The sequence below is a fragment of the Aedes aegypti genome, chromosome 1 (genome assembly GCF_002204515.2).
Source record: "Aedes aegypti strain LVP_AGWG chromosome 1, AaegL5.0 Primary Assembly, whole genome shotgun sequence".
Lineage (NCBI taxonomy): Eukaryota > Metazoa > Arthropoda > Insecta > Diptera > Culicidae > Aedes > Aedes aegypti.
Window position 1 is genome coordinate 122,703,160 of NC_035107.1, and position 20,303 is coordinate 122,723,462.

The window sequence follows — 20,303 nt, forward strand, 5'->3', positions numbered from 1 at the left end:
TTACTGGGGTCGGTAAAATTTTACTGGGTTTTGGAATTACCGAAAAAGTGAGTAAAATGAAAACAGTCGCCACGCGTAATTGAAAAGCAAATTTTACCATGTTTTATTTTTTATCGATATAAGATATAAAAGAAGCTCTCTGCAAAATTCCAGTGAAAAATCTCTGTTTTTCGATTTCTGACATTTATTTTTAGTTTACTGACTTTTCGGTAGTTCAAAAACCCAGTTATTTATTTATTTATTTATTTATTTTACTCATCCATAAACTTAAGACCATGTCTTTTATGTTTCAGTTTGTCTAAGGTAACATGAAGTGCGCCATAAACAAAAATCAAACTATTAGAAACAGATCAAATGCAATTTTTAATTGACTTGCTGTAAAACTGATTTCTTGAAATGCGATGAGGAAACAATTGACTGAAATTCAGCCGGCAAAGAATTCCAATTGTATATACTTCTAACAAGAAGGGAACTTGCATTATATGAAGTTATAGATCGCGGCATTGAAAATTTAATACCTCTAGGGCTTCTTAATCGAATAAGTTTACGATGCAAGTATGCAGGACATTTTTTGGTTACAATTGTGTGCAGTAAAAACACGGATCTAACTAAGGGAAAATTGTTGAATGAACAACCAATCAACGATTTGTGTAGGTGAGTAACAGGAGCATATCTGTTTAAGTTATATACAAATCTTACTGCGCAGTTGAGAGCTACCTTTAGTTTATGCAGGATGTTTGCAGATAGTTGGGTGGTGACAAAATCACAAAATAAGAAATGTGGATACATCAAGCTCTTGAACAATTTTAGTTTTGTATCAGTCTTAAGAAAATCTGTATTATATCGTAATGTGCGTAAAACCGAATAAATCTTTCCACATTGTTTCAAAATGAAACTGTCCCATTCAAAGTTACTTTGAATAGTTACGCCCAAACTAACAACTTTGTCAGCGTAACTGATTGGTATACCGTTTAAACTTAAGCTCGGTTTGTCATGACTACGGCTCTGGCGTGTTATGTAACACGCTTGTGTTTTTCGAGCATTTAACATCAACGAATTTTCTGAAGCCCATGATGATATTCTTGATAAATTATCATTGATCATATATGCAGCAGCATCACTAGTCATTCCAGACACATTAACATATATTTGGACGTCGTCTGCAAATAAGTGAATTTGGCATCCGTTAAGCCTCAACGGTAGATCATTAATATAAATGGAAAATAATAAAGGACCTAAGACGGATCCTTGAGGAACTCCTGATAAAATTGGGAGGTAATTAGAAAAACAATCATTAACAAAAACTGTCTGATTCCTATCTGTAAGATATGTATGAATAAGTCTAACGGCATCATATGAAAATCCAAAATTCTGTTCAAGCTTATTGCAAAGTTTAACATGAGAAATGGTGTCGAAGGCTTTGGAGAAGTCAAGCAACAAGAGAACTACTGATCCTCCTTTATCTAAAACAAGACCGATATCATCGCATACTTTTAACATTGCCGTTTTGATGCTATGTCCTTTGCGGTAACCTGATTGGTATTGCGATAAAAGATTGTTACCAGATAGATAACAAGTAATTTGATTTTTTAACAACCGTTCAAAAGCCTTTGAAATTGCACTTAAAATGCTGTTAGGTCTAAGGTTCTCCAGTGAGTTTTCCGTGGATTTTTTCTTAATTGGTACTATTTTAGAATACTTCCAAATTTTAGGATATATACCACTTTTGATAATACTATTGAAAATATGTTTTAATGGCTTCATAATTAGCGGAAGTATCATTTTTATAAATTTTATGGGTATATCGTCAAGACCTACAGCATTCGACTTCACTTCATAAATTGCGTTTATAATATGATAGTCTTGAATTTCGTTGAATCGGAAAAATGTCTCACTCGAGTTAATATTTTGGGTATAAAACGATCGTGTAGGTGAACTAAAACTCTGGGAAAAATGTTTGTTAATATCATCAGGGCTGCAGTTCATTAGAAAACCGTCGTTTTTCCTTGTAATGTTCAAAGATTTTAGGTTCTTCCACATATTTTTAACACTGCCAGAGCCAGCAATTTTAGAATTCCAGTAACGCTGTTTAGCATTCAGAATTGATGAAGTAGCGTAATTTCGTAGCCTTTTAAAATGTTCAAAATCGCTGTCATGTCTTGTTGTTTTCCATTGCCGAAAAGCTAAGTCACGATCAACTATTGCTCTAGATACCTCAGCATTGAACCAGGGATTGCATTTACGGTTTATCACATTTGTTTTCACGGGTATAGTGGTATCAAACATTGTTTTCACGTGCTCATTGAAAAAATGCAATAAAATCTCTGGATTATTTGATTGATAAAATTCATCCCAGCTTATTTGATTAAATATAGATATAGCAGTGGAAGGATTGAACCTGCTGTAGTCCCTGTAACTCACTGGATCGGCACTGGATAGCAGAACATCCACATCTAAAGATGCGAACAGTAAATCATGGTTCGACATGCATGGTACATCAACTTGGTTAAATCGTAGAACTGATTCTCGTTTATTAGTTATCATAAGATCAATTTGAGAAGAGCCTGTCCTATGAAAGTGTGTTGGTATAGTTCCAAGAGATGAAAATGAAAAATTTTCCATGAATGAAACAAATTTTTTACTTTTGTCACATCGAGGATTGAGTATGTTCGTATTGAAATCACCCATTAACAACACATGTTCGAATTGGAATTCAAAATTAGAAAATTTTTGGGCTAGCAGTTGCGAACAATCAAACTCAGGAGGATTGTAAAAGAAACCTAAAAGAAGTTTTTGATTGTTAACTACTAGTTCGAGAAAAACATATTCGGTTTCACCAGAAACATACTTTGATTTATCGAGAATCTTGAAATTAAACTGTTTTTTAACATATACAATTATGCCGCCACCCAGGCGTCCTACGCGATCATTTCTGATAACTGAATAATTTTCAATTTTGATGACATCATCGGATATTCTCTCATTTAGCCAAGATTCAGAAATGCATATAACATCCACATTAGAAACATTGGCTATTTTACGCAGTTCTTCAAGTTTTGACATTTTCCTTGCACAAATACTTTGGCTGTTCATACAACAAACCGATAATTTGTTAGGTACAAAGGCAGACTTCATAACAATACCTTGTGTATTCCAATTATTAGAAGTATTGACAATCAAATTATTAGCCATAATAGTTAACGAAAAGCAATTACAAGTCAAGAAAACAGTTTAAAAGCTATACAAAATAAACACTTTAAAATTAAATTTTAATTAAACTCAATAACGTTTTATCCTATCGACGCATCAACAATAATTAACATGATTTTACAATTACAAAAAATTTTCTCTATCAGACGACACGGTAATTTCATCAGCACACCAATCGAGCAGCAACAGCAACAGCAACAACCCAAACACCCTCGTAGCAGCAGCCCCAAAACTTTTAGGAGAGGAGTCATGGAAATATAATGGATTGGAGTGGAAGGACTGAGAAAAATAATGAAGGAAAGGTTCATTGATGGTGATGTGGACCAAAGCGTTGCAGATCCTACAGGGATTTGACGACAATGTTATCTCCGCTATTCTGCTCTCTGACATAAATCAAGCCGCCACGGGAAAATACGTACGCCAATTTTCCTTGCTTCTTCAACTCGATCGCCTTGGTTTTAATTTTCCTGGCCAAAATAGTCAAATTCTCATTGATATATATCCGTTTGTTGGTTTGAAACCCGATCTGCGATAAATTCAAAGAACGCATCGCAAGATATTTGGAGAAGAAGTCGTTTCGTTGGCTCGTGAAGGCAAACTGTACTAGAATGAGACAGTTGCTCCCGGAATTCATCGGTGATCTTGTTAAGCGGCGAATATCAACCAGCGGGATCATATTCTCAGTATATCCCATGGCCGAGCACCAACAACGAAAATAGTGCTTCAGATCCTCTCCAATGGTGTAAGGGACCCCACTGACTATGAGGTCATCAGTCAAGAGAGTCCTGGCAATGGATTCAGCATTAGTCTCCTGTTCGGTCTCCACTTTGCTCAATCTGTTGTTGACATCAGATAATTCTGCTTTAATCTCCTCCAATCCCTTCGAAAGTTGGTTGTTAAGCTCATTTTCAAGTTTGTCCATACGAGCCTGCAATATTTTGTTTTGATTGGTGATCATACGGGCCAACTCGTTGTTTGTGACATCAGACGTCGGTGAACTGGAAGGTTCATCAGGTTTCACTCGCTTGGTATTGTTAGCAGACTGTGACATCGTATTGGTTTTGCTTCTTGTCCACAGTTGACTCATAGATGAACCCTTGCTGTCAAACGCTATATCGTTGTGTCGCCGAGGCAGAATTGACTTCGATGATATTTTTCACAACAGTGGATAATTTTTAGAGATAACAGCCTCCCTGATGCATGATAATATGCTTAGTCGATATACACAGGGTGTTGGCCGATAGAAAGCAGAAATCCGACGTTAATTACAGTTGATGATGCGTACTGATTCTACTGCCACTTCATTTTACCACTGTTGACTATCACTGAACCGAACAGTTTGAGAATCTTTAACCGAACAGTTTGAGTGTGTACGGTTGAGTGTTGGTTTTGTGAATATGTTGATGTATTTTGAGAAGACGTGTGCATGAAGTGTTGAATATGATCGGTGCTCTCTGGCTGGACATAGGCGGTCAGAAGCTGTCCAACATTATCTCGGCCCCAATTCGTACTATGAGTACCCATCATACTTGTTTCAAATCAAATGGAAAAAAACCCTACCACCACAGGTAACTCCTACTCCGCCTCTTCGTCTACTAATTCTAACGGAAAATCATCAAATGTACCCACTTCAAGTGATATGTCTGCATCTGATTTTAATTTTCTAACTGAACAATTGAATCTAATGATTGGTGCAATGTTCAAAGCTACCACTATGACTGAAGCAATCCAAGTTGGTCTAAAATTTACTAATCAAATTGTTATTGGATTACGTTTTTCTGATGGATCCAAATAATAATTTAAATATTTTAAATTGGAATGCTCGTTCTCTGAATGGTAAAGAGGACGAGCTGTTTAATATTCTTACAGCTTATAACGAGCATATAGCAGTTATTACCGAAACGTATTTGAAATCTGGATCTAAACTGAAAAGAGATCATAACTCGTTTGTTTATCGTAATGATCGACTTGATGGGGCATGTGGGGGAGTTGCAATCATCATTCATAGGCGTATAAAACATCAACTGTTTTGGTCATTTGAAACTGAAGTTTTTGAAACTTTAGGTGTTTCTGTTGAAACACAGCTTGGTAAATATACTTTCATAGCTGCCTATTTGCCTTTTCAATGCTCTGGACAGCAAGTTAATTTGCTCCAAACTGACTCGCAATAAGTCAAAATTTTTTGTCATTGGTGACTTTAATGCCAAACATCGGTCATGGAATAATTCTCAAAGTAATTCCAACGGCAGAATTTTATTTGATGAGTGCTCTTCAGGATATTTCTCAATTCAATACCCCAATAGCCCTACATGTTTTTCCTCTTCTAGAAAAACTTCTACGATTGATTTGGTTCTAATCGACTTTAGTCATCTTTGTAGCCAATTAGTTACTTATGCTGATTTTGATTCTGATCATGTGCCTGTTACATTTCAAATATCCCAAGAAGCGATTCTCAATCCTATCAGCTCCACTTTCAATTATTTACGAGCCGACTGGAATATATATGAAACATATATTGACTCTAACCTTGATGTTAACATTTATTTACAAACAAAACTTGATATTACCAATGCTCTTGAAACTTTAACAAATTCCATTGTCCAGGAGCATTGCAATTACAAAATTTGAATTCGTGATTATAGACGATGATCTTAAACTCTTGATCCGCTTTAAAAACGTGAGGAGAAGGCAATTTCAACGCACTCGCGATCCTGCTATGAAAATTATATGGCAGGATATGCAGAAAGAAATCAAGAAACGTTTTGCACAATTAATAAACAAAAATTTTGAAAATAAGATTTCTCAATTGGACCCTGGCTCTAAGCCCTTTTGGAAATTATCTAAAAATTTTAAAAACCCTCAGAAACCAATACCGGCATTGAAAAAGGAAAACAAATTATTACTAACTAATTGCGAAAAAGCTGAAAAATTTGCTATGCAGTTTGAAAGCGCGCACAATTTTAATTTAGGACTTACTAGTCCAATTGAAAATCAAGTTACTCAGGACTTCGAAAATATTCTCAAACAAGAGAACGTTTTCGAAAATGCCTGGGAGACTGATTTGGAAGAAGTGAGAACTATTATTAAAAAATTCAAAAATATGAAAGCTGCTGGTGATGATGGAATTTTCTACATCCTCATCAAGAAACTTCCAGAAAGTAGTTTATCATTTTAAGTTGATATATTTAACAAATGTTTTCAATTAGCATATTTTCCTGACAAATGGAAAAATGCTAAGGTTGTTCCAATTTTAAAACCAGACAAAAATCCTGCAGAAGCTTCTAGCTATCGTCCAATCAGTTTGCTTTCCTTGAAAAAATGCCAAAATTATCTTACGTAATCAATGGGCGACCCAAATAGACATGTTGTCACGATGAGAGGGGTTCCAATAAATTGGTCAGATGAAGTTAAATATCTAGGCCTTATGCTAGATAAGAATTTAACTTTCAAAAATCATATTGAGGGCATTCAAGCCAAATGTAATAAATATGTAAAATGTCTCTATCCCCTTATTTATAGAAAATCAAAACTTTGTCTTAAGAACAAGCTTTTGATATTCAAACATATTTTCAAGCCAGCCATGTTGTATGCTGTACCAATATGAACTAGCTGTTGTAAAGCTCTGCAGAGAATTCAAATAATATAATTAATGATTTCAGGCAAAATTCGTTGCAATTTTCTATTGCCACGATTAATGCGTTGCTTATATGTTTAGGTTAAGATATGTAAAGTAAATTAAAAGCGTTTTCTTTTTTTTTTATAAGCAGGTGGAATCAACTCACCTGTAAAAAATCTGAACTGCTACGGCAAATGAAATGTAATATGTGTTTAACAAAATATCAATCAAAGCTTACCAAATTAGGATGACAGTGTTGTCTAACACAGAACACCTAGATAAGAGAAATGAATGTAATGTTTGGAATGATACTAATGAAGCATTAAAACAAAAACAAAACATGCATCATGTTCACGGATCTAAACTACAACATAGAGGAGACACTGCGAGACCCTAAGACACACACCTCCCTAATGACACCCATGACACGTGATTACCAACGAGGAGCATGATGACGATCGGCGACGCGATAAATGGCCCGACCTGAGCTGCAGCAAACGGAAAGGACGGACTGTTGTAATCCGATATCACGTCACCCTCATCTCACGGCTCGCGCATCATCAGGAGATTCAAGACGCAAACGCCGCACATCAATCGGTAGCTATATCCAGTTGCAGCCCAGTACCAGGCTAAGTAGCATTGGGAAAATTGCAAATTAACATTTTAATTGTTTTCATTCGAGTCTGTTTGCTGTTATTATTATGGATCGTTAGGCTGCTATCCGGAGGACCGGAAAACAGAGATACAGAATGTGAGAGTTAGTAAGAATGTTGCATACTTTCGTTGGAACGGCTTGGCCGATGCCATCAAGAAACGATGGAAGGTTAACGATAAAGTTCTGGTTTCTGTGGGATGCTATCCGTATCGTTTGCGGGGCGAAGTTGATAATTAGATTTGGTACATCGTATTTCCGGTGCAGATTATGCTTCTCCGTAATGAGGTGATAATGGACTTGTGCGCAAAATACGAAGGGAAGTAGCAAAAAAGAAAGCAGAGGATGTTTGCCATTCCATCTGTCTATTTCTGTTTTGCTGATAGTTCAAGGTTAAGTCTGCATAGCACATTGACAGTCTGATTTCACATATAGATCAAAGGCATCTGCCAATGATAGAAACCTGTATTCATGTTTGAAATTTTTTTTAAAAATGAAGAGCTGATGGTAAACTATGATAGACAAAAGTATGGTAATCACCTTCTGACGTTTAGTCCATATTTTTTTTTAATTTATACACACTTAAATTATTTTACCGGAATCCGCGAATCTCATCGTAATCTCAACAGCTGAAAAGTTCGTTGAAATAAATTAACGAAGTACGGTAAATTTTTACAGTTTTCGGTAAAATTTCACCGGAATCCATTCAATTTCGACGAAATTACGGTGGTTTATTTTACCGAACTGTTCAGCTGTTGAGATTACGGTGAAATTCACGGATTCCGGTAAAATAATTTAAGTGTGTACGAATAGCAAATTTTTGTAATACCCTATCTTTCATCTAGAACAGACTATGAAGTACATAAACGGCGCATCTTCATTGAAGTTGAACATGAAAAAGAGGTCTTGCAGAGGGTGGTCAAGCCAAGCGTGCCAAGCCTTATAAAATTGTCGAAGACTCTTACAAAAAACGTGACAAATGGGTGGGGGGGGTTTCAAAACATTTGGAATATAGCGTGACATAATTTGTGTATCGTCCCTAGAAACAATCGCCGAAATTACCGAAATATCTGACCACATGCTAAAGGGCACCTATACCGTGTTCGGACATTAACCGATTGTCATCAATCTGTAGCAGGGTCAAAAATGTTTTCCTCAATAATTAAAATACAACAAAATACAGCATTTTATACGTTGCATAATAAGATTTTGTTAATTTTTCTACTTGCCAACTTTTTTCAAGGCCCCTTGAACCGGTCTTTGACCTATATCTATTGTATCTAAAGTGGTGTGATACTTTTAATTTGTTCCCCATTCACTAAGCTATCGCATAGAAAACGCGAATTGATGTTTATCATGACCCGATCAGGTGGAAAAGGCTGAATAACATCATAATTTGTTGTTCTAAAGTGAATTGCTGACAATCATAACTAGTCATAGTTTTTTTTTTTGGAGATGAGAGATAAAAGAATAAAAAATAATATCAAAATTTACAGTCGACTCTCCACATCTCGATGTTCTACATCTCGATATCTCTCCCTATGTCGATGATGTCTTCAGTCCCTTCCAAAAAGAGTTCAATTATTGGATTCCGTCAAAAACTGTAGCCCGGGCATTAGAAGTTTGAACTACAGAGTGTGTTAGGCGTACACTTCTTACGATCACAATACAATCTGGTATAGTGCTAGATGCAAACGACATGCGCTTCTACATGTGACTCCATCAAGCGCCTCGGTAAATCTAGAGCGACTCAAACAACCAGATGTCACCAATGCATTCGGCCAGCATCTTGAGGCTGAGTTGCCGGATGCGGGTGAACTCGATGGGGCCCCTCTTGAGGACCGCTGGAAGACTGCCAAAACAGCCATTAACGACGCTGCCGAAAGCATTGTTGGAAGATGGAAACCAACCAGCTCTCACAATGGGGGAAGTAAAGGATGCCACTCGACAGCTCAAGAACGACAAGGTCACTGGCAAAGATAGTATTGTTGCCGAACTCATCAAGATGGGCCCGGATAGGTTGACCGCTTGTCTGCATCGGTTGATAGTCAGAATCTAGGAGACGGAACATCTACCGTAAGAGTAAAAAAACAGTTTTATGCCACTTCGACAAAAAAGGCGAAAAACTGGAGTGCGAAAATTATCGTGCACTCACCATCCTAAACGACGCCTACAAAGTGCTATCCCAGATTATCTTCCGTTGCCTACCATCTATAACAAACCAGTTCGTAGAAAGTTATCAAGCAGGTTTCATCAACGGCTGCTCGACAATGTTCCAGATCTTTTCCGTGCGGCAAATCCTGTAGTAATGCCGTAAGTATCAGGTCCCTAAGTACAACCTGTTCATCGATTTTAATGCGGCATACAACAGTATTGACCGAGTAGAGCTATGCAAGATCATATGCCTGCGATCGAGAAAGAATCACCCCACTAAATGCACGATGTAAAAAACGCTCATGAGACCGGTAATCCTCTATGGGCATGGAACGTAGACTATGCTCGAGGAGGAACTGCGAACAACTTGCAGTTTTCTAACGCCGAGTGTTTAGGATCATCGGCGATGTGCAGCAGAACTGTGGGTGGGAGCTTAAGTTTTTTTCCTGCCCCAAGCGAAACACATTCATACATCCGTATGAAATACGACCTCTGGCACTCTGAACAAGTGATCTGGTACCGCTTTCAAAGTGCCTTAGCCCTCAGGAGTGCCAACCGGCACATTAGGATGGATGTGTTCAAATAGGTCAAGGAAGCCATTATGTATTTGAACATCGATTTTGGGCTGACAGTCGTGTCATTCTACTCCCCGAGTAAGGAAGGGTGACACCAACTTGAAATGACGAGTAGGCTCATAGTGTTACTGCCTCCGTCCCGTTGAAATTATGGCAGGCCTCTGGATACGTTCGGAACCCGTCCATCTTAAGTGATGAGTACTTGACTCGGACCATTCCCGACCTGCGCCAATCCGGCTCTGAACACGATCCTCATAAGGGATTGTGTCAACCCTAGCATGGCCTCCCTGCTTGCTGTGATAACCATGGGATCTTAAAAGGCAACTACGTAGGTAGCGGTCTGGAGGGGGGCCACGAAGAATGGAGAGTATAAACAACATCGGAGAAGGCAGGGAAATTCCTTTTCCTAGGAGCGGGTTGGTAAGATCACCAACGTTTCAAACCCAAAAAGCGCATCAGCAGCACGAGCGCGAGTAAACTAAGAGCATCGCGAAAAGTGGAAAAGAACGCTGTAACGGGGGAAGCCGATGTGTCGAACAGAAATGTGAATAGCGTGCAAACCACGCTCTTCTTTCTCTTCTTCAGGTAGAAGAGTGGTCGGAAAGGAAAAAGAGAAGACGAGTAAAAAGAGCCCATCCGAAAATCGTGTGTCCATTAAGGGGCGAAACAAGGGCAACGCGCTCATTCTTAGAGCAAGCGACGATTCGTACATGGAGGTATTGCGTGCTATGCGGTCGATCTCAAAGCGCTAGAAGAAGACGTGCAAAAAGTCAGACGTACCCTGCATGTTGAGATGATCCTCAAGTTAAACAAGGAGTCCAAGGAAAGTAGCTTTTTCTATAAAGAGGTATCCGAAAAAGCCATGGGAGATAAGGTGGAAGTAAGAGCCATATGCCAGGAAGCGGCCTCGAAGTAGGAAGTAGCCTCGGTGCAACGATGACGCAGCGAAAAAGGCCATCAAAACCGGCAAGATCAAAGTAGGCCGGTTGGTTTGTCCGCTTAGTGTGTCTGAACACTATCAGCTGGTAGCGCGCTTTATGTGTCTCGGGTTTGGTCATATTGCACGGTTCTGCAATGGGTCAGACAGAGGCAAGCTGTGTAGTTGGTGTGAAGAAGAAAGCCATAAGGCGCAAGACTGCCAGAAAACACCGAAATGTCTGATCTGTGCTAACAACGAGGACAACAAACACGTCACAGGAGGCCCAAGATGTTCGGCCAAGCGTCTGCAAACATGTCACAATGAAGATAGTGCAAATAAACTTGAACCACTGTCTGGTTGCATAGAATTTGCTGTGATAGTCCTTGGCGGAAATGAAGAGTGTCGTAGCTATCATCTCTGAGCCATACCGAATCCCACCTAGAGATGGAAATTGGGTAGCAGATACAAGTAAAACAACGGCCATTTGGATAACCCTTTCAGAAAGTGGAGGAATGCACAGAACAAGGCTTCGTAATCGCCAAAGTTAATGGTGTGTGCATCTGTAGTTGCTACGCACCTCCGCTATGGCCGTTAGAAGAATTCAACCGTTTGCTAGACATATTAACGGAAGAGCTTACCGATCGTAGACCATTCGTCATAGCCAGCGACTTCAATGCTTGGGCGATCGAGTGAGGAAGCCACCTCACCAAGTTGGTGGCACCAACACAAGAGGATGCAGTCTATTAGAACCGTTAGCAGAGCTAGATGTTCATCTAGCCACCGAAGGTTCCATCAGTACATATAGTCGGGAAGGCAGAGAATCTATCATCGACCTCACTTTCTGCAGCCCGGGGCAAGCAAGACACATGGACTGGAGAGTGTGTGAAAAGTATACCGGCAGCGTCCATCAAATTATACGGTACTGCATTAGAGGCAGGTTCCAGCCAGTATATTGCGGAAGTCAGACAGACGTGCGAATGTGGAAAACGTCGGATTTCAAGAAGGACGTGTTCGTCAAAGCGCTTAGACTTGAACACATCACTTTGAACTTCAGTTCAGACGAATTAACGGCAGCACTAACTCGTTCGTGCGATGCAACCATGCCGAGAGTTGGGAAACCCGCTAATTGTCGCCGTCCAGCCTACTGATGGAACTTGACCATTTGCGATCTACGGGGAAGCTGCCTACGAGCCAGAAGGAGGATGCAGCGCGCTTGCAACAACGCTGAAAGAGAGCATCGTTGACTCGTCTACAGAGCGGTAAGATCCGTACTTAAAACCAAAATTTTGCTTAGAAAAACAGCTTGTCTTCAAGAGCTTCAGAACAAAGCAAATGTGAATCCGTGAGGTGACGCGTACAAGGTAGCCATGGTGAAGTTAAAAAACCAGCCATGCCACCGGAAAGGTATCCGGAGAGAATGAGAATTCCCGCAACCTGGTCGTCTATTCCTTAAGGAGTGAAAAATGGAGGAGTTGATCGGTATGGTGAAAGCCCTGGGCACAAGGAAGGCCCCAGGACCAGATGGAATCCCAAATCTGGCTCTGAAAGCAGTGATTCTCAAAAACCACTATAAGTTCAGGACCACAATGCAGAACTGAATTGGCAATGGCAACTTCCTAGACTCCTGGAATACCAGTATTGCTCCAAAGCCGGGGAAACCGCCTGGCGAATCTTCAGCGCATAGGCTGATAAGCTTGCTGGATACGTCTGCTGCTCGAGAGAATGATCCTGAACAGGCTTACGAAGCATGTGAAGAGCGAGAACGGTCGGTCGAAAATGCAGTTCGACTTCCGGAAAGAAAATTCTACTGTGGATGCCATCCAAACTGTTGTGAAAACCATGGAAACTGCCCAGAAGCAAAAGAGGAGAGGAAACCGTTGTTTCGCGGTGATCACATTAGACGTGAAGAACGCTTAAGTACAACTGCACTAGCTGGAAAGCAATCGTTGATTTGTCGCATAGCATGGGAGTACCTGATGGATCTATTGGATCTAAAAAGTACTCCAATTACGGCGGGAGTTCCTCAGGGGTCTATTCTCGGCCCGATTCTGTGGAATATTATATACGATGGTGTCCTAAAATTGAATCTTCCCAGAGGCGTAAAAAACATTGGCTTTGCTGACGATGTGGTGCTATTAGTAGTCGATGAATCAAGAGAAGAGGTGGAAGTACTCGCCACTGGGACGATCGATACTGAAGAATATTGGATGCAGGTTGATGGTTGCATCATAGAATCGAAGCGCGCAGTTTAGCATTTGGGGATGATGATTGATGATCGGTCTAATTTCAACAAACATATCGAGCGTGAAAACATCGCTAAGACCGAAAGGAATCGATCTCTTATAGGTTGATGGCTATGCGGGTTTCAAGTTCGTACCGCACCATTTCATCGGAGGCAGTCTGTGTGATAGCAAGGATGATACCTATCAGCCTTCTTCTCGAGGAAGATCGTGAGTGCTACACGGACCGCCACACAAGAGGAGTCCGAGAAAGAGTACGAGATGACACCATCAGAAAATGGCAACACCATTGGGATCAAGCTACAACTGGCAGATGGACACACCATCTTATCCCAAGCAACACAGATGTTATAATAGAGTATTTTTAAACTATATATGACCAGATTTAGTCATATATCAGTTGATAATGCTCAATTATAACATGTGTGCTACTCGGGATCCCAAGTCTGTCGATGTGAATAAGAAGACCACATGGTGAAGTGAATTTTCACCTGACGCAGTTTTTGTCTGGACATGGTTGTTTCAGACAATATCTGCACAGGTTCGGTCACACAAGTACGGAAGAAACAGCGGAACATATATTTTTTGCTTGCCCGCGGTTCGTTCTGCAACGAGAGGAGATGAAAGTCATTCTTGGTGACGATGTAAACGTTGACAATTTCATCCAAATGGTGAGCAACGACGAGGATAAGTTGACCGACTTCAGCGCTTGAATGCCAGCCTGGCGAAGAAAGAGGAAAAAAATAGTGCGATATGGCCTTGGGTCGTAGCGACGCCGTTGAACCGGAAGTCATCCCCCAACCTGACAAGTCAGCCGACGAAAAATGGAGAGGAGCTTCGGGTATGTAGGGTACCGACAGTGCGGACGTCATCCCCAAACCGGAACTGTCGGACCACCTCTACAACCCGGAGACGAAAACTGCGTATAGCGTGAAACTTCATCTGTGATATCCGCCGGTAGAGGGGACCCCACAGTCGCCGGGGCGAGACAGGAGGACCAAAGAGAGCGAGCGGGCGCCAGCTTAAGGAAGTAATCAAAAGAAGCAGAGAGCTTAAGGTATGGTGGCGTTAAAAATAGAAGCTCCCGTGTCCCGAAGTCATACCATGAGGTCGTTTCTGCGGACGTCTCTTGAAAGCCGAATAAATGTTGTGTGATCAAGTTTTCCCCTTTTCTTCTTCTTCCATAACAACTCAAGTGAACCGGAATAGTAGAGCACGCACTGTCAGAACGGTTAGGTCGTTGAATTTCGCTCCTGATAACCCGAGTGACCGCTAAGTACACGTGCAAAGTGTAAAACAGGGTTGATCAGCCGATACCCTAAGCCGAAAATCTACCGCCTTCGCAAATCGAAGTCCCGAGGAATAAAAACCAGATCATCCGCCACCCGTTGGCGTCGGTCAACAATCACGCTAAACCTATAGATTCGGCCCCGGCACCGTAGCCCGACTTCCCCAGTAGGAGGATTCACCACTTGGCTTAACTGCTTGGAGGAGATCCATTTTCGAACTATCCATCAAGCCCCAATCACGTACTGCAACAGAGGGCTGGAAGGTTGACCTCTTAAGAAAGACTTTCGCAGATTGCATTGCGGAGGTCTATTCCCGAACCGGCAATCTAGCTCTATTCTTGCACTGCTTCGGAAGGCCCGAAAGGTATCCTCCTCGATCTCGGATCCAAGTGATTCTGGTCAACTGCGAACCCTTGGTTGGACGTCGACCCCCATGTGGCTTCTTAAGAAGGCCGACAGCTTCAGCTGGTCACCACTAATTTGTCCATCGCCCGTCAAGGCCCTCCGAGTTGAAGTTCTGCAACCACGTGGCCGGAGCCCCCGGCTCCAATTCGGCTGTAAAACCATACACCCACCCCCGCCCACAGTTGGGGATTGATCACCAGCCTCTTCGGGGGTCCAAGAACCCCTCTAAGCACCAGCAGTATCGAGAAACCCTTCTAGACCCCGTGCAGGGTATTTCCATGACAAGCTTCCTCCCTCCTACACACGTCAGCATGAGCTCCATTACCACAATTGGCCACAACGAACTAACCCTAACAGTAAACCTCACAACAAAATGGATAGAACTCTAAAATAAAAAAATTAGGAATATGTATTTCTAGCTCTTTTAAGTTATATAAAAAAAGGTTTGCATGAATATCCGTTGTTTTCTTGTACACTTTGTCCACTTCTGCCTAGAACTGGGTTATAAGTAGCTTCAAGCAGGTATAGTGCAGACTCTGAGAAGGCTGACTCTGAGCTAGCCACTTGTCGCAACACCAAGAGTTTACAATTACTCTCAATTCGATCACGTTTTGATTGATGACTTCTATTTATAAAGATAAAACAGCTCAAAAACGTACACCGTTAATTGCGTCTAGTACCGACGCACGCTTTGCTATGATCTTGAGTAACAGAAGCAGCTAGATGTTGCCACCACATGCACACATCAACTCGACCTAGAATTGTTTGAAAAGGCAATGCTAACTCTCTTAAGGACTGCTGAACCAATGTAACAACAGCCAACAACGCGCAGCTGAGAGCATTGTCGAGTACGTAAAACATAGTTGATGTATCGATTGATTTGACAACAGGTACAAAGTCTCTGAACCAGAAAAACACAGTAATGCTGCAGCATGTCGAAGGTCTTCGAGTCTATCAACGTTTCTGTATTAGAACCAGACTCTTCATTATGATTTTGGTTAAGGTGAAGATGTATCGAAGCCAAAGTATGTTTGGTTCTCCAGATCCGTGCTCTTGAAAAATTGAACTTTGGCTTCGATTCAAAACGCTCCATTAAATTCCTTTAAAACCCAACCATGCGTATCGTCAAATTAAAATCGCTCTAAACTTGTTCATTATCGATTCACCAGTTGTCTGAATTAAATACCCTTCAAAAAATTCATGTCTATTCATAAGAGCAACACACTCACCTCAGCAGAATTGTCAGCTGTAGATCATGACTGAGCCGATCCAAGGCCGAAGTCCCTTCCACTCGGATGGAGTTGATTTTATCACGAAGATTTCTCGAGCAAGCCGCCGCTCCATGGCGTTCCCGCAGAATTTCCAATATATTCGGTTGACGCAAGAATGCAACGACCTGTCAAAAAACATCTTCATTACAAATGCCTTAAAATGAAAATCCCACTCCGCACCTTATCATTGTAAGCCACCGGAATCTCCGGGGATCCGATGCTCAGCCGTGGCAAGGCCGGTGGACGAGGCGGTGGAATAGGAGCAATATCCACCGGAGCCACCGCGGCGGCAGCAATCAACTGCTCGGGTCTATGGCGGGCCCGAGGACAGTCTGTAGGCACACGCGGATCCATGAAAGACGTACGCCGATTGGCGTGATCAATAAAAAACTGTTTACCGCTCTGGTCCATCTTTGTTTCCCACCCCGATGGAAGATCCTTGTCCGGTGAAGCGAAGCAGTTGACTAGCGCTACCAGATCACGATTATGCTGATAGCGAGAGAAGCAGGTCGGGTCTCGCCGTACCCGAGAAACCATGTGCTTCAGCGCAGAGTTCCGATTGTAGATCTGTATGGCATCCGTGTTGGTGTGAAGCATTGAATAGAAATCCGGACGGCAGATCATCAGCAGTGCCGGGTGGGCTGCGCGGTCAAACTGTAAATTTTCAATCTGAGCTGCATTGATGGCAACTGCGATAGCTGAAGCTCCCTGGCGTGGATTAATCGGCTCAAATCCAAATCTGGGAGGACTACGGCTTCCACCGTCACGTCGATCATAGATGGTTCTTCTGATGGATTGATACCGGCGATCGAGCTGTTGACGATGCTGCTCCGATCCGTTAGGACCGGAATGTGCACCAGGTCTCTGCCAAGACGTAGTCCGCGTGGCATGATCAATGTAGAAAATCCGACCATGACTATCCATCCGGGCTTCCCATGCCGGTGGAAGAGGTTCTTCAGGATCGGCTAGGGCACCTCGAGCACGTTCCGGGATGGACGGAAGTCTTGTACTAGTTAAATGGCGAACCGGGGAATCAGTCTCAATCTCATCTTCCCGCCCTTCGCCCACTCTCAGCTGATCGACTCGATTCCCGGTGACGGCTACCAACTCATTGTATCTCATTTCAGGGGACGTAATCGTTTCCGGCGAAAATACATTTCGTGGCCTCAAATCAGGCGGACCAAAGTTATCCGACAACACACGAAGTCTTCGAGCATGATGCGTTGGCGTTGGAGGACAGATAAGGTCGTTTCGGGTACAGCCGACTCTGGTCAATGGACGAGGTTGCGGTCGGATTGGTTTGGGGTGCATAATAATGGGAGATGATCGATCAGGGGAATGTTCTAAAGGCGAACCTGAACGAGTGGATGATCCAGATGGCGGACTACGTGCGCAAGGCGATAAGCTTTGGATAGGAAATATGACATGAGTTGCTCGTATTGGTTCTCCGACAATGAGATCACCAGTTATAAGTGGACCATTTACAGTATGTTTCGTCTTGCCATTGGACAATGTTCTCGTCAATGGCCTATGTGGCTTAACATTCTGCTCAACACTGACATCGATTGTAGTATATTCATTGGAACAAGACGGTTGCTGATCTGCATCTGGAAAACTGTACTCAGCTCTACATGTCTTCCTCAATGGTGGTTTTATATTACTAGCACTGGGTTCAACCACTTCAGCTACTGTCTCAATGTCAGGATTAGCGTTTTTATCCAGCCTACCTAATCTCAAAGGCGTATTATCCGATAAACTTCCATCAGTTTCAGGTGTCGCCAAAGGAGCATTCTCATTTATACCCTCTAAAGGCTGCCTGATCACACGAGCGACTTTTTCATGTCGCAGTTGCTTTGAATTCTGCTCGAAGAACTCTCCTGGAGTGAATTCGACATTACCTGTGGAAGCTTCTGCAACGTGTGTATACGATTGTTCATCCGTATCAATGATATCGAAAGAAAACTCTTCAGATCCTTGCTGTAATTGTTGCTTCCTTTGATGTTTCGGAGGCCAAGACCTCTCCAATGGACGATGAACTTGAATAGTTGGACTAGTAACTTGCTTTTGCGATGACTTGCCATCAATTACTTGAACATCTCCAGAGGCAGTTGTCCAAATTTGGAGATAATCTTGCGAGGGCGACGATTTAAGAGATCCGTTCGGCCGTACCTTCTTCTTGGTGCCATTGACAACCGGTTCTTCAAGTGATGTTGACACGACTTTGGCTTTGCGACGGACTCCGGAACACGGAGCCGAAGAGCTGGATGACCCACACGAATCACCATGATGACCACTATTTGATGTGGGAGTAGTTGCTGCACAACACACCGGTGATGGTTTATCAGAAGGTACACTAGAGTGACCTGGCGATGGCCCATCTCCATCTGGAAGAAACGATACAATTTACCTCAAAATACACATAGAACAAATTATCTTACCGATAAAACGGAGATTAGCTACATCGTTATTCTTACTACCTCTATGTTGAAATTCAGCCTGAGATTCCTTTTGAGCAAGAGTTTCAAAAATCTTCAAGTCCAAGCATTCTTCATATGGTGTTGGTGGGAGATTCTCTTGGTTTTTCAATTCAGGTGGCTCGTCTTCGTCGTCGTCCGTACTTTTCAACGTTATAGACAGCCTGGCATTCATTTCAGATTCAGAGTTTCCAACAGCCCCTTCAAGTTCTTCTTCTGTTTCATCAGCAGTTCCTTCCGATTTTCTGAAATACAAAACTTTTTAGATCAGATGTTTTTCCCATTTCACAATTGACCATACGATAACGAATTTGAGATTGAGGCAGCATCTCCGATTGATTCCATTTCCACTGAATTCAATCTTTCCACTGCGTCAGCTCCACCAAATGCTTTAGCTTGCCGTTTAATCTTCTTCGTTCACTTATAACATATCGATGGCGACAGATTGTCTAGCCTCCATTCATTTTGGGCACGGCATTCACTTTGGCTTCACAACTCACTCTGCGTCTTGAAAACTGAAAAATCGATTGCACTGCATTGCCCCTAATTTACTTCAGATCGATAAAATGAGCAATCTGGCTAATTTTCTTATCAAGTAAAATCCTTTTTCATGCACTCCATTCAGACAAAGATATGAAACATCTTGCCCTGTTTTGATTCTTCATGACGCCTCCTTATTACATGCTTTACAAATTATCCAACTGGAATATTTACGTATCATTCACTGCTGCGTCAAAAAACATCACCATTCATAATTGATTCACTGCAATCACTGCACTTTACACTTTGTTTTTCAAGAAAATCTTTTTGCAAACAATGAATTTGTCCCAACTAGAATTCTAATGGGAACGACCGAAGGAAAAATCGTTTTTGACAACGCAATTGTCAAATTATGACAATCGCTGCTGACGGCACGTACACCGATGCACTGGAAGAACCTTCACCAATACCATCAAGCATGGACCGCGTGGTGCACGAGTGTAAACAAAAACAAACCGGCGTTTGCAACGTGCGAAATGCAAGGGACGCCGAAAACAGCTGATTCCTATTAGACTCAATCTTTCTGCTTGAGAGTGTGTTACGGAGAGGAGTAAGAGATTGATAACGATTCTCTCCGTGCTGTATCTTTTGTCGGTGCAGATTTTACAGCATGGTTCGTGACTCGGATAGCTAACTAGTGAGTCCATCTTTGGGGTAAATTAGAGACAATTGATTAAATTAAATGCCCGATGTGAGCGTTATTACATACCTTTTGAATAATGTTTTAAACAGAACGATCCATCTAAAAATATACAAAAATTTAAAGTTTGATAATTTGAAGTTTTGGCCAAACCAATTTAACTCACAATTTAAATGGTCTTCAGATGCAAATTAGAGCGTTATGCCAATAGGAAGTCGTATCATAAATAGTAAAAAAGTTCAGACATAAAGAGAAAAGCTCGTTTGCTATATTCTGCATGAGCGTGGTGACGTTGATGATGGTCAAGGGCCTGAACTA

At 41.6% G+C, this 20,303-nt stretch overlaps 1 protein-coding gene across 1 annotated transcript in view; it reads right to left on the reverse strand.

Moving 5' to 3' along the window:
- The window catches only part of LOC5579439 (E3 ubiquitin-protein ligase HECW2), a 137,772-nt gene extending 118,115 nt beyond the window's left edge, over positions 1-19,657 (reverse strand). The window contains exons 1-4 of the mRNA XM_021846872.1: positions 19,107-19,657; positions 18,770-19,050; positions 16,512-18,715; positions 16,290-16,456 (exon numbers count right to left, since the gene is read on the reverse strand). Coding sequence (XP_021702564.1) covers positions 16,290-16,456; positions 16,512-18,715; positions 18,770-19,050; positions 19,107-19,150 — 2,696 coding nt within the window. The 5' untranslated portion in view covers positions 19,151-19,657. The remainder of the gene's footprint in view (positions 1-16,289; positions 16,457-16,511; positions 18,716-18,769; positions 19,051-19,106) is intronic.
- Between the last annotated feature and the right edge of the window lie 646 nt (positions 19,658-20,303).